This window comes from Mustela putorius, unplaced genomic scaffold (assembly GCF_011764305.1).
Source record: "Mustela putorius furo isolate JIRA1106 unplaced genomic scaffold, ASM1176430v1.1 tig00000905_pilon_pilon_pilon, whole genome shotgun sequence".
NCBI lineage: Eukaryota > Metazoa > Chordata > Mammalia > Carnivora > Mustelidae > Mustela > Mustela putorius.
The window spans coordinates 3,638,063-3,665,954 of NW_025421511.1; the positions used below are offsets into that span (position 1 = coordinate 3,638,063).

A 27,892-nucleotide genomic window follows, 5' to 3' on the forward strand; every position below is an offset into this window, starting at 1 on the left:
CGTGGGGCTCGATCCCAAGAGGGGCTCAATCCCAGGACCCTGGGATCATGACCTGAGCCGAAAGCAGCGGCCTTAACCCACTGAACCACCCAGGCGCCCCCTAAGTGCTTTTTTTTAAAAATAACATTATCTCATTAAATACTGTCTTGTAACAACTCTAAATTATAATCACAGGTGTCTATGAGCCAATTATTTTTCAATTTTGTGGGTTAATTTATAGTATTTTTCTGTGATTTTATACCAGGCTTCCATATTCAGTCATAGAGCCGAGCATAACTAGTGCTCATATAAATACCGCACCCCACCCCCCCGCCCCCGGTCAATGCTGTTGACTGGGACAGGTAGTAACGGGCGTGCTGAGTGGGAAGGACTTGATCGCTGGAGATCCTGCTTTGTCACATACGAGCTGGGACATCTCGGACAAGCTCTTTGCTTGTAAAGCCTCTGGTTCTGAATCTGTCGCATTAGGCTAATACTTTGACTCTCATGGAACTGGTAAGGATTCCATAAGATGCTCAAAGTGCACCACATGAATAATTGCTGTGGTTACTGTAAACTTTAGCATGGAAGAGCTGAGATGCAGAGAGAGAACAGAGACCACAGGAGACCAGCTCAAGCTCTGAGAAGCTCGGATTTTAAAATCATAGAGCATATGACTTTTTTTTTTCTTTTGCAAGATTAGTGTTATAAACTTTTAAGTTTTAATTGATAGCATTTTATTCTCAATATCCTCAAAATTATACAAATTGTTATTTCTCTCCCCATAATTGAACATAATGAGTGTTTCCAATGTTTGCTGCAGCACATAATGCTATAATTAATGTCTCTGTACATATAGCTTTGCTTTTGTTCTATTTAATCCATTCCTAAGGACAGAGTTCTAAGAATGCTATTTATGCCGTGCACACTTGCTCAACAAAATTCCATGCCGCAAGGAGTTTCTCCACAATTACTCTCAGTTTCGATGCTAATATTCACTTTTAATTTGCTGAGAATTTAGTAGCATCAAAATGATGTCCCAAAGTTGCTTTAATTGTCTTTTGATTTCCAGTAGAACATGCCTGTTTACTATTTGTATTCAGTCATTCATTCTTTAATGAAACTCTTAGTTATCAAGGACCTATGAGTGTTCAGATACACTCCTGTCAGGTCAGTAAACTCTTCCTATCAAGGGTCAGGTAGTAAATATTTTATGTCTTTCAAGCCATATCGTCTCTCTATCAGCTACCATAGTCAGTCATTGTAGAGACACGTTTCCATAGGTACTACCTAAACAAATAGGCATGGCCATGTTCCAATAAAGTTTTATATATAAAACATGAGGACAAATGTGGTCCACAAGCTGTAGTTTGCGTCCATTCGTTTCTGAAGCTGTGACTACAAAATGAACAAAAGAAGAAAAATCCCAGCTGCCATGGAAATACTGTTTTTCATTGGGGATTGATAACATAGATACATAAAGAGATGAGTTAAAACGAATATGTCACATATCTAATAGTAATAAGTGACATTTGACTCAGAGCTGCAGTGACCAGCTGCTTGTTTGGTCCAGGGCTGTCCCAGTTTTGGCACCTAAAGTCCTATATCCTGAGAAACCTCTGTCTTTGGCAAAACCGACCTCACTTGGACCCCTTGTGGAGGTTAAGAGAGTAAACCCTACAGGAATATCAAGAGCATGGTCCAGATCAAGGAAGCAGCCAGGTCTTTGGTCCGGAGACTAGCACACACAGCGAGAGAATGAGGAATGACGGCAGCCAGTATGGCCGAAGCAGACTGGACAATGGTGTGCTGGACAAGGAGGTCAAAGAAGTGGTCCAACACGTGGACACTAGTTTCTATTGTGAACAGTATGAAAGGGCATTAGAGTGTTTTGAGAATTAACATCATCTGCCTTAGAATTTAAGAGGATTACTTGGCTGCTTTGTTGAGAAGAGAATCTGGTGGGGAGGACAAAATCAGAGAAGGTGTTAGGAAGCCATCTCAATATTCAGATTGAGAGATGTTATTTTGAGAGGTGATGGCAAGGTGGTAGGCATACTGCGAGATCCAGCTGGACTGAGAACATAGTTTGAAGAAAGGGCCAATAGGGTTCTTCAGCACTGCACTCCTGGAATGTGAAAGAAACAGAAGAGCCAGGGGTGATGCCAAGACCTTTTTACGGAGCCACTGGAACAGTGGAGTTGCTATCTGTTGAAGTGGAGACGTCGGTGAAATTTCAGATTTGGAAAGGGAAGGATCAGGAGTGTGACTTGGGTGTGAGTCTGGAAGACTGTTTAGACATCCGTGGGGATGCATCATGTAGGTAGTTGGTTACATGGCACTGAATTCAGGAGAGAGATCTGGAATTGACAGATCTGGGAAAAGACCAGTTGAAGGACTGTCCGCATAGAGATGGAGCTGAAACCCATGCAGCTGGGCCTGGATGAGACCCGTAAGGGATGGATGCAGTCTGGGAAGAACATGGTCTAGCGATGGAAACTCGGGCATTGTGCTAAGGATTGGAGGGTGGCATGAAACACAAGTGGGGCTGAGTGTAAATGGCCAGTAAGGTCAGAGCAAGCCTGAGAAGAGTAGTTCCTAAGACTCCTAGTGAATAAATGTGTGTACACATTGTACCAGTGCCATTTTTATTGTAGCATATATGGAAGACATAATCACTGGTTGAAAATGAGAGAAGGGATCACTCTACAGTTTTTGAAAACTTCTGTGAATTTGTAATTATTTCAAAGTTTAAAAGAAAGTTTTAAAAGTCTAGTGGAAAAACAGAAGCATTTCAAGGAAGAGGAAATGGATGACTGTCCAGTGTTGCTGAGGGCTTATGTGACATGAGAACTGACTGTAGATTTATTTGTTGCTCCTTGAGCAGCTGCAGTGAGCCAGGAAGGACAAAATCATGAGTCAAGTGGGTTCAAGAGAGGATGAGAAAAAAATTAAAGATTTCAATTATAGACACTTTTTTTTTGAAATGTGTGCCTGGGAAAGGGACTTTTTTTTTTTTTTCCAAATTAAGACTAGAGGTGTGTGTGTAATCTGGAGGGAGATGTGGACTCAAGGTGTAGTTTCTTTAAGAAAACTGGGGTAAATTATAAAATGTTTTATGCTGAGGACAATTCTCTAAAGAAAAGGATCATATTGAGAGAGGAGAGAGTGGCGAAGCTTGGGCTTAGGAGCTTGATCGGGGACGGAAGCAAGAACACACACACATGTTAACACTGGGGGGAACCTTTCTGGTGTGTACAGGGTGCATATTTTATGAGCACAAGTACAAGGAGGGGATCAAATGGGGTATCCATAGATTATAACATTTCTTTAGATTGTATTTTATTTTTAGTGAACAGAACACTGAAATCACTACATAAGGATAAGAATATGGTGGGGCATGTTGGCAAGCAAAGAATGAAGGGACTATGAAATGGCCATCCCCCAAAAGGAAGACTCGAAACTGATGGAAATGAAGGAAGAATGCCATCTCAAAAGCCAGTGTGGATTTGGTCATCGATTTAAAGTTAGACCCATCTGCATATTTCTGGTTTTGCTTTTTCTCCAGCCATATCTAACTACACGGGAATAAATGTGGATTTGGCCCAAGTTTGAACCTAAGGTATTGACAATGGACCTCAGCAAGGACAAGGGAAAAAGAGTTAAATAATGGCTGGAAATCTAAGGATGGCAAGAGGAGACACAAGGACATGAAGGAATGAGTGGAAAGTGGCAAGATCAGTGAACTCTGAGGTCCAGGGAAGCCACAGAGTCATTGAAGACCAGGTGTCCAGGAAAATGGGGGTCTGATTATAGGACATTGCAGCTCTGGAATGCAGCTCTGGAAAATGCAGCTCTGGAAAACCATGAGGTGTCATGGTGAAAAGATGGAAGGCTGGGTTTGGGACAAAAGGGTGGCTTGGAGCTGGGGTTGGAGAAGAGGTAGTGAGTGACGTGAGAAGCCAGTCTTCGAAGGACAATCCAGCATGGATACGGAAATCAAGAATAAGACCAAGCATGGAGCTGGACAGAGTGGCCATGTGCCAGAGATAGGCATATCCAAGGAGGAATGAGGATGCCTTGGGAATTTTGCAGGCGACTAAAGGATGAAGGTGTTCGATTCTGGGGACCAGAGTCTCAAAGCTGGGGCACTACAGGGAGGAAAAAATAAACTATCTGGAAATAGGAATGAGATGTACATAGGTGGAGACATTATCCAGTGCCAGAGCCAGCAGTACCTGGCCGTGGCAGCAAACGCTGGCCATGTGGGAAGCGTTGAGGGGATGTACCACCTCAGAAGACATCTGGGTTTCCTCTACAGAAATAGGAGCTGCCTCAGAAGGGATAAGATGTAGGAACATTTACTGATAGTTGACCTTGAGTTTCACAGGACCTAGGGGAAGAGTCAAGAGCTTGGGAAGGGTAGGAGGTCAAACCCATGAGATGCATAGGTCTTTGAGGGATTGTGGGGCTGTGGGGTGACCAGGAGACCACTACTTCTTCCGGTGACCATATACAAACATAAAGGATTTATTTTATTTATTTTTTAATAATTTGTTTTATTTTATTTTTAAAGATTTTATTTATTTATTTGATCACAAGTATGCAGAGAGGCAGGCAGAGAGAGAGGAGGAAGCAGGCTCCCCGCTGAGCAGAGAGCCCCATGTGGGACTCCATCTCAGGACCCTGGAATCATGACCTGAGCTGAAGGCAGACGCTTTAACCCACTGAGCTCCCCGGCTGCCACAACATAAAGGATTTAAAAGGATAATGTCTTAATGGTCTCAGATACAACATAAGTGGTGGTACCTATGAGAACATTACAAGTACATTTGGGGCCGCCCTTTGTTCCAGGCCCTAGAGCAGCAGAAGTCTGGGAAAGTAGTTGCTTCCCGACCTTCAGCTCTTTGTGACTCTCTCCCTCGGGACCAGCCCTTCCTTTTGGGGAAAGCAGCACGTGGACTTGGGAAATGCAGTCTTACCCAAAGCAGCATATCTTTTAAAACTTACGAGAAAATGCTCAAAAATAATTTAATGAACTGTGGTTGACTGATTGCTGTCTGCCAAGTGGGAGGATCTAGTCATGGCTTTTTTTATGGGGAAGACAGTTTTCGCCTGCATTGTTCTCGCACTTTACAGCTAATAATGCATTTAACCCTCACGTCAGCCTGTGAATCAGTGAGTATCCGTGGAGAGAGCATCATCCTCTCTGTTTACAGGTACATAAACTGAGGCAGAGAGAAGGGAAGACCTTGTCACACCAAAGCCAGTGGGAAAACTCCGTTCAGACCCGGACCCCCTGACTTCAGGGTTGTGACGGGCACTGGGGTTTACACAGCCTTAGGCAGAGGACGCTAGAGGATATCTCCTAATATTAGAAACTGAACACTAGGTGTGCGCTTATGTGTGTATTCCTTTTTTTCCTCTCCTGGATAATTGTCCATACAATTTTAAAATTGTCCAGAGACTGCCCATCCAGTGTATACCCTGCGTTTTGCCCTTTGTAACTCAGGAATTTACTTAAACCATCGCACAAATGTTTGGTAAAATCAGCCATGAGCCTGTGGTTCAGAGACAGTGTACTTTAATGATGTATCGTTGTTAAACTTTCAGGTGGTTTCTATTTTTCTTTATGATAAATATGGTAAGGCATGTCTCTAAATAATGTTTTATTCTGTATTTTGAATTATGCCCTTAAGATATATTCCTAGCAACATTTATACCCAGGCAAGGCATATAATACTTTTAGAGTTTAGAATGAAACTTTGCGGAAGTTTGGAAATTCCTCAAGGGAAAGAGTGCGCTCTGATTTTTGCTTACAGTCAGAATTATTTTTGCCACTTCCAGAAATCACTAGATTCAAACACATCTTTTATTAAAAACCTTATCTTCTTCTTGGATTAAGTTGATGGCATTCAGCCTCCTTCGAGCTGTAGAAGCTTCTTTTCAAGTGAAAGATTTTTGTGAACCCTCAATATAGGAAAGTGATTTAAGGAAATAATTACTCTGATTGAAATTTGTCACGGGCGTCAAAGCCCACTTTGCCGGACTCTGTTTTGCTGCTCGTAATCTTTATGTGGACGTCCTAAGAGCACAATTTGTAAACTAATGAAGTGGCTCCGCGTTAATGCGCCTTATTTTCTTGAAAAAAAAAAATATATATATATTCGTAGTATACCCCTTTTGACAGTCTGGCATGTACCTGGCACTTTAGAACCTGCCTTCATTTTCATGGACATTTAATCCATTTAACGGACTAAAAAACAAGAAAGAAAGAAAATAAAGAGAGGTGGGACACCGTGGGAATATAAATACCATTTACTATGTCAGATTTCCCAGTTGTCAGCTTCCAGATCAATCCCTCTGGTACAGCAAAATTAATATTAAAGTAAAATTTTGATGTATTTTATTCATATTAATATCCATGGAGCTTAGCTTATACCAATATCACTATATTATTTAAATATCGACTAGAATAATTTAGTTTATTTTAACAGTTACTTATCTGTTTTAATACATTTTCCTTTGTGTGGGTGATTTCGGAGCGTCCACCAGGTGGCTAGCCGTGGGCCTCCGATGAATTTCTCCGGGTTTCAGGAAGCTTGCTCCCAGTCTCCTCAATGTTTGGCTTTGATTTATTTGCTTTCTCTGCCTGCCTTGACTTTATCTCTTCTTGAGATAAATTCTTCTTGAAATTTCCCCGCTGCTCGGCTGAGTATAAAATGAGCATTCCTGGTCTTGTGCTTTAGCGACTTGCTGAAAACAAACAAAGCCAAGCAAACGTGCCGACCAAACCCCGCATGAATTGCTGCAGTGATAAAACTTTCTTGGCAATTAATTTTTGTCTGAAATACCTCTGCTTGGAGGCTGGCTTCTTGTGGTTTTTGAGACAGTTGTTCAAACTTTATACTTGAAAAAGCCCCCCATATCTCTAACTAAGCCCACTTTCTACTGCTGGTTCTAGAAATGGGGTCTTAGGATGCCACACGTAGCCCCAGAAATACAAGTTGTTGGGGTCCCCTCCAGTAACTGGATCCTGCGCCGTGTAACTGCCGCCGCTCGGAGAAGGCTGGCCTCCTTGCCCGGCGACAGGGCGTGGAGAGAGCTCACGAGTTTCAGGCTGCCTTCTAGAACCAGGGACACCAGTCCAAAGATAAGCCCATATAGCTTATGGGCCAATGCTTTGCACTTAGCCAAGTGCTAACAAGTAAGCCAGAGCAGGGAGAGGAGACGGGAGTGACCAGAAGTGGGTGCTGGTTTACCTTCAGGAGTCGGAGAACGGGGCCCAGGAGGGGGACACCTGTCTCAGGCAGGGGCAAGGGGAGCAAAGACTCTGGGTTAGAAGCATGGCTCCGCCCCAGGAGGCCGCCTCGCTAGAACAGAGTGAAGCAAAGGCAAGGGACAGAGGGGCACCGGCAGGTGGGGTGGGCACGGGAATCGGATCACATACCACGTAGATTTGATTCCGAGTGGTCACGGGAGTGTGATGGTTTTGAGCAGGTAATGTTAAGGTGAAAGTTAGATTTTAAAAGAATCCATCTGGCTGGTTTGGGTGGAACAGATGACTGAGAAAGGGTGGCGGCTAGAAGAGGGGTTGGTACCGAGGACCGCTGCGTGTGCGCGTGTGAGTGTGTCTGTGTCCACGTGCGTAAGTGTGTAAATGGTGATGAGAGATGATTCCAAAAGTCGGTGGCTCTAAGTTTTTTTGTGTGTGACTAGTGATCTCTCCTTTTGAGAGATCAAAGATCTCTCAAAGATCAATTATATTTGAAAAATATAATTTGTCATATAAAAGAAGTAAGGTACCTATGTCACACACATACTGTCCATCAAAATACTAACCCTAAGGTTGAAGATACATGAAAACAAGGACAATAAATCTACTATACTGCTATTGATTATTTTGGTTTTTCTAGAGATAAAATAGTTTAGTTTAGAGAATTATTCCTAATTAAGTTTACATTCTTAGGTTATTCCTTGTGAGAAAAATTTATGTGAGAAAAATCTATGTGATATGTATCAAAATGAGACCATTTTCAAATACTATTGTACCCACACTAATTCTTTAAAATTATTATATGTAAGCAGACTATTTAAGGGCGAATGCCATGTATGTTTCCCCTGTATTTTAATGCCTTCAAGTAAGCCACGTGCTGATCGGTTTTTAATTTTGACTCACGGAAAGAACACTCCATAGCATTTTAATGGCTTTGATTTGTCCTATTTAATTTTTCCTGTTCTATATAGTACCACTGAAAAGAGCACTAATTACATTCATCTAAGTAAATGGTTCTCAGTGAGGGACGATTTTGTCCCGCAAAGAACATTTGGCAATGTCTGCAGACAGTTTTGGTCAGCACAACTGGGGATGTTTCTGGCACTTCAAGGGCAGAGACTAGGATGCTTACGGGTGTGCCACAATGCGCGGGGCATCGTGTCTGGACAAAGAATGATGTGGCCCAGCGTATCCACAGTGGCGAGGTGGAGAAGCCATGACCGTGTCCTCTCTCAGTGAGAATTTAAAAATGGCGAGGGCTTTCACGGGAGATAGCTTTCATGGTCCCATGCAGGGCTCTCCTCCTAGAGCCGTCTTCATTCCTGGATCCTTCCCGAGGGGATGCCTGGAGAGGCATTATGCGCCAATATTCCTGCAGTGGTGGCTAGCTCAGATTTTCAGATGTTTCCCTCGGAAACTGGTCGTGTCATTAAACACCAGGACAGGGATGTGTGATGCCGTGTCTCCGCGCGTTTCTTGGAGCCGTTCCATGGAGAGTGTCTCTGAGACTCCGGACCCACCAGGCTGCCGCTCTGCGATGCTCTCCCGCTACGGATCACAACAAAACGCAGTCCACAAGGAGGTCCTGAGCTACAGTCGAGTCCGTCCTGAGGCCGTAAGACAGGCTGAGGTGACTCAGTGTGCTACTGTCCTAGCACAGTGGAAAGATCACAGATCAATGACTGCCTCCCCCTCAGGCTTCATGAAGACAACAGCCGTTTCTCTAGGAAAGTCCAATTTCCTTTCATGTAATTTTGGGGCACTTTTTAGTAATAGATAGTAGGAAACAAAAGTAAATGTAATATGATACAAGCTTTTGAGATTTAGTTTGAGACTTTGAGGAACATAGAGAGATTTATTGTGAGGAATGTGCTGATGCCACTGCGGAGACTGTGTCTAGCGGGAGTTGTGGGAGAGCCCAGTGGGGGTACGTTCCAGCCAGAATCCAAGCCGGAAGGCAGGACACGTGGATGTGTCAGCTCCTGGACGTGCTGGCAGAGGGCCTCTTCTCCCGTCCTCAGCCTTTTGTGCTTCAGATCTTTAAGGGATGGGGTGAGGCCCACACGGCACAGACCCATCTGCTTTACTGTACCTGCAAATTCAGATGGTCAAGTCTTCTGGAAGCTCTCCTACGCATCTCCCTGGAGCAACGCCCCGCTGAGTATCCGGGCTCCTGTGGCCCAAACAAGTCGAACATCAAATTCACCGTCACACCTATACTTTTTTGGCCCATGTCCCATGAGCACAGACTCTGGGGTCCAGACTCAGGAGCAACCAATTTAATTGGGAGGTGATTCAGGAAGCAGGGACAGGTAATAAATAGGAAGTGAGGCCGGGAAGTGATTATTTTTTATTTTTGTAAAGATTTATTTAGAGCATGAGTGCACGAGTGGGCAGTGGGGCAAAGGGAGAAGGAAAGAGAGAATCCTAAGCAGACACCCCGCCCCCTGCCACCACGAGCACAGAGCCTGACTCCAGCTGATGGCATGACCCTGAGATCAGGTCATGACCTGAGTGGAAACCAAGAAGGATTGTGTGACTGACGGAGCCACCCTGGTGTCCCTGGAAAGTGCTGTTAAAGTGTTGCTGCACAGACACCTCAATACTGGCCAATTTGTTTTGCTCTGATGTAAAGCAGAACTTGTGTTTGTAATGATTTGCAATAATGTTTATACTGATTCATTTTAATGCCACGCAGTTGATCTTACTGATACTTCATGACTTTTTTAACATTTTCCAGCTGTGTGTTTTTCACAAACAGCCAGAATCTTTCTTTTGACAAACGCAAGATAGGAATAGCAACAATAATTTTTCTCAGACGTATTGAAAAGATGCAATAAATGCTCCAGATAAAGGAAAGGACTGAATATGGAAAATCAAGAGGGCACCTAAAGTGTATTCAATATGTGTAAGACCCCAAGTTGAGTAACTTGCCTGAGACACGAACAGCCTGTGCGTCATCCCTCAGGTCTGTCATCAGATTGCCCGACAGCTTCACGTCAGTGCACTTACCCATATGCAGGAGCAAAGGATGGTGTCAGTTTTACCTTAGATATTTCCCTTTTTTAAAAAATGTACTTTAAAACTAAGTATTCACCATTGTTTTAATTTTTTTTGAAGATTTTATTTATTTATTTGACAGAGAGAGATCACAAGTAGGCAGAGAGACAGGCAGAGAGAGAGAGGAGGAAGCAGACTCCCCGCTGAGCAGAGAGCCCGATGCGGGACTCGATCCCAGGACCCTGGGATCATGACCTGAGCCGAAGGCAGAGGCTTAACCCACTGAGCCACCCAGGCGCCCCCATTGTTTTAATGTTAGTGTCTGATAACGAGAGGCTGAACTTTGTCTGTGTTTAGGATTTCTTCCCGACATTCATTCTTACTAAAATTGCCATCTACAATCTTTTTTTAATCAGTTGTTCTTAAAAATGTGAGTCGAGTAAGTATAAATGACACCCTTTGTTATGTTGTAAATATTTTTCATCATCTTGTTTTTTATTTTGAATTTTATTTTTTAGATTTATTTTGAAAACAATTTATTTATATAGGTAGGTTCATTTATAGTAATGTTTCTTTTGTTTTAATAGCATAATTTGTTTAGTTAATACATTATTTGATAATACAGTGTATTCTGCTCTTTTACCTATTATTTTATACTCTAAACATTTTAATTTTTCTATGTATTTTCTATGAGGCTGTTCTAAATGATTTTTCAAATTTCTCTTTTCCTAGTCACTTTGTTAATACACTTTTCTCCCACCACTGATGATGGTCATTTTATCATATCCCGAATCCTCCTGTGTATTTGGGTCCTCATAACAGGCTGCATTAAGAGAGAGGCTCCCATTTCTACTTAACAAAGCCTTTATCATTAAGTGATATGTTAGAAGAAGGCAATTTAATATCTCTTGCAGCTGTACTGCAAGTTCACAATTAATATGATTTCCAAAATTAATGAATTAAAATTAAATTTTCTAAGGCCAAATATACTTTGGAAGATGGTTACTCAGTTGTTTTATCTGTACATCATTCTACTGATAGATTTTTATAAATCTAATAATAAAACTATTTCTTTTTATGTTCGATATGTTACTCTTCCTTAAATGCTTTTATGTGTACAGATGAGTAAAATGTTAGTTTAGAAAAAAAATTGTTACAAAAAGAGGAAAGAAAATAAAGAAATAAAATATTCTGTTGGAGAAACATTTGAGGTGCCATTGCAATTGCTTTTAAATATTCCTCCACACACAGATAAACATACACAAATAGGTTTCTACCATACTCTGTAGTAAAGAGAGCTTTCTGTGGTTTAAGTTTTTAGTCAGTGAGTGTCATGAAATATTTTTTGTTTTATGTGCTTAATTCTGAACTCGCCAAGATTTCTATCCGATAATCTACACAGAATTTTGTAACAGTTCATGGGAAGTGCCGCATTAAGAAATCCTAACATCCTACGTGTATTTAGGCTGACGTGATTTTAACGGTCGTACATTTTAAGCTATCCTGCGGGCATTAAAATGTCTATCAGAGAAAACACAATGGTGATTGCAGGTTTAGGACAAATATATATGTTTTTATCTCGGCCGATTTCTTTAATTTTTTTCTCTTTATTTCCATTTTCTATTCTTCGTCTTCCTTGTATCATCTCCTCCTATTTCCAGCAAAGTCGCCATACAGATGTACCACTTGTTCACTCCCGTAACGGACCCGGCCATCTCCTCTGGAACTGGAGAAGTACTAAGTTCTTCTGCTTACTTAGGAGCGGGTGTAGCCCTCACGCCCAGCTCCTGGCCATGTGGTCCTCCGTGCTGTGCCCCAGCCATCACCGTGGGTGCTAGCAATGTCTACATACCCCCGTCTAAGCTTTGAGGCTCATTGCATCAAGAATGAGACCACGGAGGAAGGATGCGTCCCTGAGCGGGAAGGTCGTGTGACTGGGCTCCTCTCCACTGGGAGGCTCCAACACAGCTCCATCAGCCGTTGAAATGTTAAAATATCCCCATGGCAGCTCATATATACCCACTTCCTGGAGGCCCTCGTGCAACCGTGTCACCCCAGCTTCGTAGGCCCTTTGCACAGGTCATCAGACTTTCCAGCAGGCAAACAACTAGAGGGAGGGAGTTAGAGGGCTACTCCGGAGCCGGGCTGTAGAGCGACCGCGGACACCCACAGCTGCTGGTTGGTGCTGCCTGCACGCGCTCTTGTCGGACCGGTGCAGTATCACCTCTGTCTGGGGAACGTTGCCAACCTACCTTCCCACAGGACACCAGCACGCTTCTTTCTATCACTCTCCTTCTGTATTTCTATTAGGCGATATGTATAAATACACCTCTTTGAAAGACTTTTTTTTTTTTTTTTTTAGAATTTTTTAAAATTTATTCATCTGACAGAGAAAGCAAGAGCAGGAGCACACAAGCGGGGGGAACAGCAGGCAGAGGGAGATAGAAATGCAGGCTCCCCGCTGAGTCAGGAGCCCGATGTGGGGCTTGATCCCAGGACCCCGGGATCATGACCTGAGCTGAAGGCAGAGACTTGAGGACTGGGCCACCCAGGCAGCCCTGAACATCTTTTAAATCATAAACAGTGCTTCAGAGCTTAGGATACCATTTCAAAAACCCAGTATCATTTGATAAGAGTTTTTCCCTCTCTCCTTTGGAAGGGGGGCTGTTCGCTACCAAGTTGAATTACAAAGCATTTATGCAATCTCAGGGGCCATAGGTAAATTCATGCCTTTCATTCCACCAGTCAGTCACAGTGCTGGATTTGATAACTTTTAAGTTCACTCATTTATGATTTATCTTTCTAATAGGAGTGCTATGACTCTTTTGCATTATATTGAGGTAATTTTCTCTTTATTTCCATTTTCAGCATATGATGCAATTAGAGAAATAAAGCCAATGTATCAAATAGAATTGCACTATGTTATTAATGATCATATGTGTATCTATGATATGCCCATATATGAAAAGCTATATCACTATATGACTGTAGAGATGTCAGTATAGGTGAGCGAATAATATGTTTGCATGCTCTGTTGTTTTATTAGCAGCAAATTAAATATCTGTTCCCCTTGAGGTTGTCCAGTCACACAAGTTACTAAAGGCAAATTCTCTCAAGCCGGTGTGCTGACTTTATGCATCGCTCCTCCTACAGCACCAACACCCATAAGTGTTAATTATGCTCTTAGGGTAGAAATTATCCAATGGGGAGAAAAGGAAGGAGGCGAGGGAAGAAAGAAAGATACCCACGGACAGGTTTTAAAATAAGTATTTTACAAATACTTATTTACCCTGGGTTACAGTTTCCTATGTACATAGCATTGTGTGATAGAGGATATGAACTCAATAGCCTGTACATTTTACTCTATGGGAAACTTTGCACGTTTCCAAAACTTTTTCTCCTCCAATGCACATTTCAGTACTTATTTATATCTTAAATGCGTTTTGTCATCCCTGATCTTCTACTTGCCACTTTCCAAGTTATTCCACTTTAAGGTTTTTTTATGCAACTCTTTCTTACTCAGAAGGTTTTTATGAATTGATACGTCTCTGTTATCATATGAGTTAAGAATTTATCTGAAATTCAAAACCAAATACACATTCCAAACTCTATAGGGAAAAATAAGAGTGATGACTACTTTTAAGAGCACTGTATTTTCAAAGCCACGTATTAGTGAATTAATAAAAGATGGTTGCATGCATTCAAATCTGAAAATGTTTCCGAATTACCTCCTTACTTATATTTATTATTTTAAGAGCTTTTATTTATTTATTTGACAGACAGAGGTCACAAGTAGGCAGAGAGGCAGGCAAGAGAGGGAGACGCAGGCTCCCTGCTGAGCAGAGAGCCTGATGAGGGACTTGATCCCAGGACCCTGAGATCACCCTGAGCCAAAGGCAGAGGTTTTAATCCTCTGAGCCACCCAGGCGCCCCTATCCCCATACTTTTAAATCTCAAGATGTTTCTGATTTATCTCCATCTCTATGAGTCAGAGGAAATCTTTGAAAATTTTGTTAAGCTGTCTGCGAATACCCGGTGTGTGGCAATATACAGTGCAGATATTAGAAAAGCCATGATTTTATTCTCTTCTATAGTGAAAATTCAGTTATTAGTGCAGTGTAATTGTTTAGATTTTTAAAAGTTTTCCCATAAAGCTAAATTAATAAATCAGAAGAAACCTTTGTCATAGTAAGAGTATCCATTGTGAGTTCAGAAAGCATTGGTAGCTGATCATGAGGGATACTATGTAGACGTACTTGTGTATGGGCTTGTCTGGAGGCCTGATTTCCTGTTTCTTTCTTCCCCTGCCAGCTGAGGGGGCCTGTGGAGGGACCCTGCGGGGAACCAGCAGCACCATCTCCAGCCCCCACTTCCCCTCGGAATATGGGAACAACGCTGACTGCACCTGGACCATCCTGGCCGAGCCAGGGGACACCATCGCCTTAGTCTTCACCGACTTTCAACTAGAGGAAGGATACGACTTCTTAGAGATCAGTGGAACAGAAGCCCCATCCATATGGTAAGTTCTGGGGAAGAAAAGTCTTTTACCCAGATCCAACACGAGGCTTTATAAGATGGCTTTCTTTGGACATTCATTGGCAAACGTAAGTGGTTCTTTTCTTGCTTTGCTATTTGGACCAAGGTCATCTATATTGTAACTGATCTCAAAGTATCCAAGATGTCTTTGGGCTCGTCTTTGGAGCTGGAGACGTTATCTGCACATGGGCATGTACTTAACATGCCCTCATTTGGGACTCTTGTAAAGCATTCCAGAGATGGCAACTAAGTAAGCTAAGTCGGGTTTTTGGGGTTTGTTCTGGAGCTGAGTCAATGTAAGCAGATATTTTTAGATGATGGTCATTTGGAAATGTCATGTTACCAATCGTGTGTCTGCTCCGCCGCAGACAGAGGAGAGCATATTAATTTTCCGTCCTGAAGACGCTGCACCTGGGAGGGTCAGAGGCAAACCATAAATAGTGATCCGACAGAGATATAAAATTAGTCGACTGAGGATCACTTCTCTGGCGTGTGTGCTAGTGGACACAGAAGAAAAGTGAGTCTAACCAATTACAGTGGATTTAGGTCCAGGACTGGGTTGCACGAACCGCATTAGTTGTGCTCGTAAATGCAGTGGAAGAGGGGAAATTCAGAGAATAGATGTTTGAAGACTTTATGTCTCAAATTCAGTTATTTGTTATTGAATTGGCTTTAATTATTTCATTCCTTAGTATCTTAAAAATTCAATTAATTCTCTACTTCAGATCTTGAGTGGTGAGCCAACTTGAATATATGGGTATTTCAATGGGGGTGTAATTCAGAGGAGATGTTGGCCGTACATGCTTTGGTAGAGGAGAATATGAATTGAGTGACTGTGAATATTTTGATGGGTCAAAGTCTGCTTTTTCAGGATAAAGGTTAAAGTATGAAAAACCATCAACCATGAAACATGTTATAAAATTAGACCATCTGTTTTAAACCAGTTATTGAAATGGAAATTTACTTTCTGAGGCTCAAGGCCCACAGCAGAGGTTCATATTAATGGATGAAAGAAACACTTTCCGTACTTGAGTTATGCCGTGATTATATTAGACATTCCCTCAAGAGAAAAACAGTCACAGCCTCTCTGAGCTTTGTTTACATTTGAGTCATCTGAAACGATACTCTAAAGCTGAACAAGTTACCTGTTGTTTGTTTTGTGTTCCACAGTTTTAACTGCTTAAGAATGTGTTGATCGTATCTGACTCACTTTGTGTAACATCAGCGTTAGTGGAAACAAGTTGGGAACCTAAAGCTGGCTTCCCTGGGTTCTCCTCCAAGCTTGGCCAAATTCTGCCTTATGACCTTGGACAGATCACATGATGGTTTAAATGGCATAAAGGGACTATTAAATCAACTTTTGAGCTCATTCGTTAAATATCTATTAATTCCATATTCTCCATCCATCATTATAAGAGATTCAGTGATTTAAGCATTTAAAATTGCCTTGTTTTGCTTTTCAGAAATTCATTGCAATATAAAACATATGGTGAGTGATTCTCAGAAACTATATGATTAGTGGGAAAGGTCTTATTTATGAGAGAGTCTAGAGATCGTGGGCAGGGACCACCCATCTTGCTGCTAAGGTGTGAGGTCAGGACAGAGAGGAGAAGAGTGAGGCATCTCGGACAATGATTTTAGAACCCATGGTTGGGACGGCTGTTGCCAAACAGACCTCGTTTATGTAAGGGAGGAAACGTGAAGGTGCAGATGTCCATACCGAGGTCTGAAATAAAAATAGGGCGTGTGAAATCAGAAGGAGGCACAACTCTCCAAAAGGGCTTCTGGCTCCTGCAAACACACTGTGACTGAGAGGCAAAAGCGTTCGTTTCATTTGTTTTCATAAAAGATGGCGGCAGGAGCTGGAGGGTTGTGACTTGTCGCTCATTTCTTCTTTGCTTATCCCTTCCGATTTCTCTCACACTCTCTCGTCCCTCTCTCTGCGTTCCCCGCTACTTGTCCCAGCCACTTCAATATCAGACTCAGAAAAGTGTGTGCGGATGGGGTCAGAGGGGAACGAAAATTGAATTCTGTCTGAAATGTCAGATGGGGCCACTGATTCCTGCGGAGCCCGGGAGCAACAATTCCAAGTCGTTGTCAGAGTGAGAATTGGTGTGGCGGCCAGGAGATTGGCCCATCTTTTGGTGTCTGGATTCGGGCTAGAAAGCATTTTCCAGCTCTCTGAAATATAGCGAGGTATTTGCCAGGGCACCAAGATTGATGATCTGTGTACAAATCGGGGACAAATAAATAAATAAAACATCGGCAGTCGTTGGGAAAGTTCTTGGTGGGAACTTAGACCCAGTCTGTGTTCCTTCTGGTCCAACAAATGGGGTGGCCTGTTGGCTCAACGTGCTCTTTCTCTCAGGGCTGCTGTTAGAGTTGCATTCGTAACTGTATTCATATGATGATTTGTGTTGTCCTAGTGGCTTGGCAGGAAAGTCCTGGGGGTACTTGTTAGTGTTCTCTAGCTTTGACGGATGGAGGAGCTGAGAACAGAGCTCAAGCTCAAGCCCTCTGACTCCAAGTTACATTTCCTTCTCACTCCACTGCAGCCCCCGTAATGGGACGATGTGGGTCTGGACTCGGTGCTGTTTTGCAGAATTACCTTTTCTCTATGTCAGGACCTTGGGTTGTATCCTAAAGGCTTGAACAGGTTACTACCACAGGGGACAAGAACCAGCTGAGAGGCAAGTGCACGCTCGTGCTGCATCAGTAGAGGGTCGGTGCAGACAGAACGTACTGGGGTGACATTGGGCGTTGATCATAACTATAAACGGACTATCCTGACATGGCCTTGGGACCACTCTTCAGCAGAGCTCTCATCTCTCAGTTACTCGTCAGTGGAGGCTACAGAGGAGAACGTGGGTTTCCTGAAGCACTACTGAAACAGAGGAACACATTAGGAATACAGAAGAGCCACTTGAAGTCCCCTTTTAAGATTGATACAAAATGCATAATATGGCTTATCCCAAAAAAAGACTATTATTTTACTATAATTTTAGACTGAGAGTCTCTGAAATGTTTAATGGTTCAGACTGGCATATTTAGAAGATGTATTATCTCTACCATTGAAGGAAGATCCCAAGGACAGTGTGTGTGTGTGCAGGTGTGTGTGCCCCTCTCGAGCGCAGGGTCACGGAGCCGAGACAGTCGGTCAGCGTGGAAGGCTGAGCGTACCGCGCACCGACACATACGATTTTCCAATCATCTGTTTTTAAAAGACATAAATTACCAGCAAGGGCACTCTCAGTAGAAGCTGCTTGGGAAATGGTTAAGAACAATAATAGGATTAGCCTTATTTTCATTGAATTTGGAGTGAAATTACCAACTCAGCTGTGTTTTATGTAAGGGTTGCCATGGCTACCTTGGAGCAGTCTAAATGTGGTGAATGATGTCACAGGCCACGATTATTCATATATTAAATGTGGAGGGTGTGGGAGTCAAACCTAATCCACTGTACATATGTTAGACAAGCCTGATTATCATCATCATCATCATCATTATTATTATTTTTATTTTTACTAGTCAGAGTCTAATCGTATACAGGCTCATTTTTTATCAATATCCTATTTTATCAGAGAGCTGCCATTTCTAATTCTCTTTGCAACATGGTCTAGTAATTATGATTTTTCTTGCAATTACAAACGTGGTTAGCAGGGAAGCTTGCCAAGTATTCTTTCTTTCTGAAGTGATTCGATGGCATAGCGTATAGCTCCTAACTCTGGAAATACCAAGAGGAAAGAAAATGGATTTTATTTCTGAGTTAACCTACGGTGGTTTCTAAATTAGGACGTGGTGGTCAAAGGGGCTAGGCACAGATCGTCTTGCCAGGGCACAACTAAGGGAGCCTTTACTATCTTTCAAGGAGGCTCGCGTGTCATGAGAGGAATTTATGCGTCCCCACGTGTGACAGGTAGAGCGTGTGAGGGGGAGAAGGGAAGGAAGGAAAGAAGAGTAAACCCATGTAAGGAGCATCCCCAAACCCGAAACGCATCCGTTCCTCCAGAATCTGCAATGGCTGAGCCACAGGACGTCAAAATAAAACCCATGTGCCTTTGTGTGTATTTCGAGCCTTGCCGCAGCACGTGCAGCCTGGCCTGCGTGCCGCCACGCCCCACCCCTGCGTCCTGCATCCTGCAGACCGCCACGCCCCACCCCTGCGTCCTGGCCTGCGTGCCGCCACGCCCCACCCCTGCGTCCTGCATCCTGCAGACCGCCACGCCCCACCCCTGCGTCCTGGCCTGCGTGCCGCCACGCCCCACCCCTGCGTCCTGGCCTGCGTGCCGCCACGCCCCACCCCTGCGTCCTGGCCTGCGTGCCGCCACGCCCCACCCCTGCGTCCTGCATCCTGCAGACCGCCACGCCCCACCCCTGCGTCCTGGCCTGCGTGCCGCCACGCCCCACCCCTGCGTCCTGGCCTGCGTGCCGCCACGCCCCACCCCTGCGTCCTGCATCCTGCAGACTGCCTCTCCAAACACATCCCTGTTTCTCGCTAGCACATATCTGTGTCCCTGGCCCATGTGCTCAGGTTACACACGTCCACATGGAAATCCCGCACCAGCGCACAAATCCACATTCAATTAATGTAGTGCTTAGAGTGCCCCGTGGATGGCCTCCCCCCTGACGGAGTCCCAGCACTGGACCAGTTTGTGGGATCTCCTCCCCTGGAAGGTGTCCTCGGAGATAAGGCGAGGCTGTTTCTGGGCTGCTTTGGGTTAGACCTGCCTCATTCTATCACTAAAACATCTGTTACTTTAGGATTCTTTTAAGGTTTCGGTCCAATTATTCACTAACTGGTGTATCTCTACCCTATTGCCTATCTGATTTGTGCAAGACTAGTCTTGAGGGAACCCAAAAAAGTTTCGTAACTGCACTTTATTTTGTTCCCATTAACAACGCATAATCTCACCATTAAATCAGTCTAATCAGTGACTTGCCGAAGCCAAAACAGAACTTCAAAGACACTGGAGATGCTGAGTGAGCTTCAAAGAACCCTAGAAGGGTCAATTAACACCTACAATGTTTATCCAACTTGTCATTTAATTGAGAAGTGACTTGGTGCATATTTAATTGCTAATGAGCAGGATTATGGAGGCTACACAGAGTGACATGTTCTGGAAGGCACTTTGCACTCCCTTGCCCAAGGTAGAAGAAAAGGAAGGACCCTTCCCCTCTCTCCTTATTTTGTTTTTTTAACTGTTCATTTTGAAATCATTTCACAGAGCATTTGTACAGCTAACTCAGAGGGTTGTAGCATACCCTGAGCCAGCCTCCTCCGACACTAACGTCTTACAAAACCCTAGTATAATTATAAGAAATTCATTCTGGTACAAGGTATAACTGATGTACAGAACCGATCTGAGTTCTTCCGGCCATCCCGCCAGTGCCCTGGTTCTGCTCTTGGAGTCGGCCCAGGAGCTACCTGGCACTGAGCGCTGCCTCTCCTGCTTCCTCCAACCTGTGACTGTTTCCATGACCTTGACCTCCTGCATGTCAACAATTCACGCTCCTAACATTATTTTGGAAAGTCCATGGCATCCTTTAGGAAGACGGAGACTACAGAGCAATGCCCCATTATAGCCTGTTGAAATAACTGGGTTTGTCTCGTGTTTTGCATTTTAAAGTTAAATTCAGGAATCCTGTTCTACAAAGATATTGTAATATATACACTTGAGCATTTTTATGGAAGCCAGCATAACATAAATAAGAAACAAATATCGTGTGCATACACAGATATATATGTGGATTTCTGTGTATTGTGTTTGTGTGTGTATATATGTATACATATGAACATATATTTGTGTATATATGCGTATCTACACACACAAACACAATACACAGAAATCCACATATGTGTGTGTATGTATACACAAACATACATACACACACACATACATATAATATGAATTTCTTCTTTTCTTGATCTTCTACACACTGGCTAGGAGTCTAAGGACATAAATAACATGTGATCACTTTAGTCTTCTTCCTAAACCTTTTTCTAATCAAAATACGTTTATAAAAATGTATTTGAATAATGTACTTTTATAAGTACTGCACAGAATGATAATCTGCACTGATTATTTGCAAGTGCAAACAGAAGTCACTCAGAGTCACTACCATCTCCATTTTAGAGCTGAGAGAAACCAAGCCCAGTGGCGTTCAGTATCTTCCCATACCCCTGTTGGGGGCGGGGGTGGGGATTTAAGCAGAGAGAGTCCCAGGCCATATTTCCCCCTTTATTTAGATATGTCAAGGTGGTACTTCTTACTGACTCTGAGCCAGGGAGATAAAAGCGGTATGCCTCTTCTCCCAGACCAGCGCATCTCTGTGGAGCACAAGGGAACTGCGAGGCCGCTTCAAGTCCACTGCTGGCCCTGTTACTTTGTGCTTGGTCACCACGAAATATGCTGCTGAAGGTTCATTTTTGTGTGTGTTATTAAGTATATAGCTATAGCCAGGTAATAAATAAATAAATATGTCTTATTGTACTTACCTGTTATATATACTTTTGGGTATAAATATAATTCTGGATATTAATAAGGCTTGTAACATGTGACCTAAATGACAGGTCTGAAGTTATCCGAAAGATAGGGCCCGGCAGTCTACATATGAAGGCTTCTCTTTGATTCCTTAATTGGCAGCACGGGGGGGGGGGGGCGTAAAGTCCAGCTCACACCCTACCGAGCCATGTCACCGTCATCCAGAAACTCAAACGGGTCATAAAGGAAAATATATTTGATAGCAGCAGTTGCACAAAATGAAGAATTCCTAACTTGATCATGATATTCTTCTGCCCGTGTCATCCAAATGATATGTATCTTTCCGGAGCCTGGGGGAGCTCCCTCCACAAAGCCTCTGGGGAAACCCATTTTCACTCCATCCCCGCCATCCGCAGCCAGCTGCCCTGGATACTTGAGCAGGAACGGAGTCTTTGGAAATACCGCTGCCGGCCTACAAGCTGAGCAAAGCCGGCAGGCTGTGTTTGCACAGGTTCCAGGCAGTGGCCTCCTCCCACTTCCCTGAGATGCGCCGTCTGCAGGCAGCGCTCAGGGGTCTTGGACGCTGGGGTCCACCATGAGGAGAAAAGCAGGAGGCGCTTTCTGATGGGGCCGTAGGAAGCTCCTGCCTTAATTTCAGTCCTCCAGCGGGGGGGCCGGGATTCAGGAGCAGACACATGCGCTGGCCGTGAGGGGTTCCAAGCCGTGCACTCCCCTCCGACGAGTAACACATCCATCACGCACCCACTCGCCACTTCTCTGTCCAGAATTAGGTCTGCCTTGGCTATCGCTTCACCCATCTGAAGGATCGTCCTCTTAGTCTGTCTTTGGTAGCTTTCACGGTGGCTGAGGACAGGATACAGATTTTCAGAAGACGAAGATTGAGGAAGTTAAAAAAATCACCCATTTTAGTTAATATTTTGAATGCAGAAAGTTTACATAGTTTATTGAATGGGCGGGAGTCATGGATAAAGGCAGTATTCTCTCCTAGGACCGCATGCACCATGACCAGACTAAGGGATAACAAAAATGAGAAAAATAAAACCTCTCTCTTCCCTGAAGCTGGAAGCCATTGGGAAAATGGATCATGAGCCTGGGAAGAGTCCCAGAGTGTGTTTCTGTGTCCCAATCAGGGCCCATACCACATCACAGAACCCGTGACTTTGTCCTAATATGACTTTCCTCATGGGAAACCCCAACCACGTGACCTCATTTTATTGAAAAATACATTTCCTATGAATCGTTTATGTCAAAGGTAAGGGGAAAACTTTGCCCTCTAGAGGTTTGCATTCATTTCACAAAATACATGTTTTTTTTGTAGTCACAAGTCTGTCTTTCTGCATGCAGTCTTTTGTCTAGGAAACCAAAGCAGCACAATTAAATTAATGTTTTCAAATAAATAAATGTGCGTTTTAAAAGCACACTTCCTTTCACAGGGCCATTGTGCCCATTCTGTTCGACTTACTCTCCGAAAATCCTTGCAGACTTTGAGTGACTCACCCAGCTCGGTCAGTTTATACCTCATGGTGTTCCAACTCTACATTTGGATATCTCCCTTTACAGTTTCTCTCAAAACCCTGAATATCTAATTTTTCTCTTCTTAAAATCGAGTCTGTATAATTTCATGGAGGACTGGTTAGGAGAATAAGGTAATTTTGTTCAATCCAGTACTTCTCCAACAAGTGTGACCTTTTTACTGGTCAGGAGTCCTCCTACAGATACTTGCAATGCCAGCCTGATAACCCTTTCAATGAGCAGTTGCCGGAAATGTTAACATTTCCCATCTTTTGACTTTAATAAGTAAAAGCATCCAAGTTACTCTGATTTGAAACCCTTTAGGGAATTATAGCAACAATTTTTCAAATTTTTTTAAATTTTTTTATAAACATATAATGTATTATTAGCCCCAGGGGTACAGGTCTGTGAATTACTAGGTTTACACACTTCACAGCACTTACCAAAGCACATACCCTCCCCAATGTCCATAACCCCACCCCCCTTCTCGCAACCCCCTCCCCCCAGCAACCCTCAGTTTGTTTTGTGAGATTAAGAGTCACCAAGACTGAGGATTCATGTCTCCTTGTAAATCAGACTCAGGCTCTGGTCCTGATCTCGCCACTTCCTGAGCTTGATGACCTAGAGCAGATTGGCTCTCTGCAATCCCACATCCCTGTCTGTAAGATGGAAATGATCATGACAGGCTCTCGGACGCTTGGCAAATGGAGCCGATGAGGGAATGTTTGTGAAGCCCTCAGAACCATGCCTACGGCAGACGGATTTCTGTAATTAACGGCCTGTCTGTTGCTCCAAGAAAATACCCGTCCTCAAAAGTTCAGGTTTCTACCTTAGATCACAGCAACAGTCTTCAGAAGTGAAAATCTTATTGTCGTTGTTTTTCTAAAAACAGGGTAGTTTCTAACATATTCTTCATTTAAAAAAGACTATTTTTATGAAGTAAGTTCCAAATGTTTTAAATTAGAAAATCGCTCTTTTCTCTGTGATGGACTTTTAGAACCTGTGTCTTCTCTTTGCTATGAATGTCTGTGATACTAAAAGTCACAGTAATGATAATCCTTTCAAAAAAAAGTTAGAACCAAAATGCTAACCCCTCTTTGACTTTGGCAATGTATTTGACCATAGTAAATAATTTTTTTTTTTTTTTTACTATTCAGGGATATCAATTTCTTGGAAATCCCACCGATATATGTGTCTGGATCAGATATTGCCTGGGATACAACTTAGTAAAACACAAAATGTGAGAACCATAGAATTCATACCACAGTGAGATGCTTCCATTTGGCAAATACTGTTTGAGTGCCTAGCATGTGCCAGAGACTGTGATAGGAGTGGGTCTAGTGCTTCTCAAATTTCAACATGTGCCGGAATCTCCTGGAATCTTCTCAAAATATAGATTGTGACTCAGTAGATTTGGGGTAGGTGAGATTCTTACTTTGTACCAAGCTCCCATTGATGTAGATGATGCTGTTCTGTGGACCAGAAAAGTAACTAGGGTGTAGAGTGTGTGAACAATGCACAGTTGACACTAAGAGAAGTAGAGTCACAACGAGTGAAATTTCAGGTGCGGCATAGATTTCATTGTATACTATATCCTCAGAACTTACTCATCATGTCACCAAAACTGTGTATCCTTTGACCAACATCTCCCTACTTCCCTCACCCCCGGAAACTACCATTCTGTCTCTGCCTGTTCAACCTTGTGTTCTGTTTTGTTTAGATTTTACATATATTGTCTTTCTCTGCCTGACATATTACATAACCATCATGCCCTCAAGGGCCATTCCTTTTGCTGTAAATGGCAGGATTTCCTTCTTTTTCAAGGCTGGATAATATTCCATTGTGCACATAAACCACATTTTTTTTTTTTAATCCACTCCTCTGTTGATGCACACTTAGCTTGTCTTGGCTGTTGTGGATAATGGCGCAGCAGACTTGGTGTGGGGGGTGGGTCATGGCTGTCTCCTCTGGATAATAGCTTCTCAGATTTCTGCTCTTGATCTCTTCCTGGTCATTGTGACTTGAAGATCAGGTAGAGGACACTGCATTCGCCAAATGTATTCGACCATGAAGCCTCTCTTTATGGAAGGGTGTAGGTTAACATGAAGGATTTGAGTAAGGTCTGAATAAGGCTGTGCCTCTCGCTGCGGTACAGACACCGGCCTGACCTGACCTCTGTAGGCATTTACCTTGCATTGTGCACTTAAGCTGCGAGTGACTTGATTCAGCGTACTGTTTCCCTTCACTATGGCTTCAGTCCATTTCCTCTGTCTAGAGGCTTCTCTTCTGTGCTGCCAGGAAAGCCTTAGTAACCCTTAATAGCTGAGCACCTCCCATCAAAAGGGATCTGGCCTTGGATGAAGATAGGCGATAGGTTAACCATTTTGCCCTTTCCCTTGGAGTTGGGTGATTTCGGTTAGTTGTTCAGACTCCCAGTTCTTGTTTCCTGACCATAAAATGAGGCTAATGATACTCATCTTGCTGGGTGAAGGTTAAAATATAGGTCAGGATCTAACACTGTAACTAGTACAGAGGTGCCTGATAAACTTTATCCATTAGCGATCATCACGCTGTGTATGAAAAATGACAAAACAGCACTAGAGGTAACGAGATGTTGTCAGAGCTTGAGGATAGAGCAGCAGTCCCCTAGCGAGGTCATCAAAGATTATTTCACAGAGAAGTTGGTATTTGACATGTACCCATGTAGAGTAGAAAGGGTCTGGATAGAAAATGGATGTGGGTATTTGTAAAAAGTACACATGTGAGAAGCACAAGACATATTTAGGTGATAGGAAAGAAAGAAACCCATTGTTTTTGATGGAACAAAACCAAATAACTTCATTTTTGATGGCAAGCTCTATTTTTTGGTCGATAAAATGTTCTTTGTGTTCCTAAACGCTGCTGGCAGAAGGAAAATAACGCTTCAGGAAAATGAAGATGATTTTGACAAGTTGCATGAATTGAAAAAGAAGAAAGTAAAGATAATAAACAGTTATAAATGTCTGTGACCAGAACATGTAGAATTTATCAGACTCTGTGGTTATAGAATCAGAAAGACCAAGGGAAGAGATGGCACTATTGGGAGCCAGGAGAGTCAGATGCTGGACTTGGCAAATGACTGTGCAGAACTATTTCAACGTTCAGCTTATGCTTAGGACTTGTTAACAGTCCAGATGTCCAGGACTCGTAGCTGTGAAGTTTCACTGGGGATGTGTGGGTATGTCCAAGAATGTCCATTTTGATAGGCGCTCTGGAAAAGTTTGAGGGAATGGCACTTTTCAGAACCCTGTGCATGGTGCATGCTGAAAGCTTGGTGCTCATAGCTAGAAGGGATCAGTTATGGAGGATTTGGCTGCCCTTCCTCTGCTCACCCCTCATCCTCCTGCCAACACAGAGTACTTGCCTGGTTTAAAATGGAAATGCTCTTGGAAGGTCTTTTAAGGCAGTGGGTCCCAAATGAGCTGAGGGCCCATGTTCATTTCAGCTTATAGCTCCCAGCAGTGCAATCCTGGCCTTCAGGGTGGGCTTTGTACAAGGAAGTAGGAGAAGAATCAGAGCCTTAAGAAAGAGCCATGAGCCAGGGTGAAAGCCTACATTAACCTCGAGTAAGATATAACAAGAGGAAATTTTAGGCTAGATTTGTAAAAAGAAAAAAATATATATATCATCCAGTTAATGCAGAGGGATTTGAAATGTTCAAAGCAGGAAAGCATGATAAAATTGAAAGGAAAAATTATTTAGTGGCCCAACAGACCCAGGGAAAACTCTTAACATTTGGAAATTGTTTGTGGTAAGAATGCTAGCATCTACCTTGTGCAGCTCTTATGAGTGTATAGATTAGTGTTGTGAAGAACTTTGTTGGGGAGGAATATTTTTTCTCTACCCTTCAACATTCTTCTGGCTGGTCTTAGAAATAAATTGACATGAGACGGAATAATAGGAGAAAATAAAATTTGATTACATAAGTATGATGAATCCACATAAATCCAGGAGATTCCAAAAGGAGGCGTAATAAGATGTATATTTCATTCCAGACTAAGGAGAGAGGTTAAGGGCCTGGGGCTTCAAAGGGAAAAAGTGCAATCACAGGAGGGATGGAAAGAGTCATTAAAAGTTTGTTAAACAGATGTTTGTTGGGCCATACAGAAACAGAGGGACAGAGAGAGGATAGAGGGGCCCCTGGGGGGCTCAGTGGGTTAAGCCTCTGCCTTCAGCTCAGGTCATGATCTCAGGGTCCTGGGATTAAGCCCCATGTTGGGCTCCCTGCTCAGTGCAGAGTCTGCAACTTCTCCCCCAACTACCTGCCCGCTCATGATCTCTCTCTCTTTTAAATAAATAAAATCTTTAAAATGTAATCACCCTAAAATAATCCACATGCCAATGACAACCATTTTGGGTCGCCAAACTGTTCCCTCAGAGCTTCAGATACTAGAACATGGCCACTAGTCAACACAGGGAAACCGTTACTGTTCAAAAGAAGAGCAACCAAGTAAATAGAATTATGTGCGCATTTTCTTCAGCTGTTGACGTATTGCTAATGAACAGGTTTTAAGCCGTGATTCTGTTCAAAAGCATGTGTGAATGTGTGTGTGTGTATGTGTGTGTGTGTGTGTGTGTCTGTGTTAGACCCAACAAGAAGGTAGTTTTGCATATATTTGCTTTCTAATAAAAAAGAGAAACAGTATAATATGTAATCCTAATGAATGGAAACAGATAGGCCTGCTTAAAAAACCATTTATTCTCAGCAAATGTGCCTTGTTGACGATAGGGGAATATCCTAAAGCATAAAATGGGACTTTAATTTATAACACATCAGTGCTTCTTTGGTACCTTCTAATTTGCCACCAGCTGTGGGAAGGGACAAGGAAGGCTCCATCCACATCCATCACGCCACATCCCGGAGTCTGGAGCAGCACACGGTCTATGGTGTAATTTTTCATACGGGTCACACCTGAGAACCATCAAAGCGGCCGTGTTCTGAAAGCTGAGAACATGGATGTAGTCATCAAAAACTGGTCAGAGCAACCCTGTGGGATCAGCTTGTATTTCTGTATCTGGATATTCCACTTCTCCCCCATCATCACCA

General features: G+C 43.1%; 1 protein-coding gene across 1 annotated transcript in view; it reads left to right on the forward strand.

Annotated features, from left to right (window-relative positions):
- CSMD1 (CUB and Sushi multiple domains 1) overlaps nt 1-27,892 on the forward strand; it is a 1,951,187-nt gene that overhangs the window by 948,409 nt on the left and 974,886 nt on the right. The window contains exon 5 of the mRNA XM_045086171.1: nt 14,567-14,774. Within this exon, the coding sequence (XP_044942106.1) occupies nt 14,567-14,774 (208 nt within the window). The remainder of the gene's footprint in view (nt 1-14,566; nt 14,775-27,892) is intronic.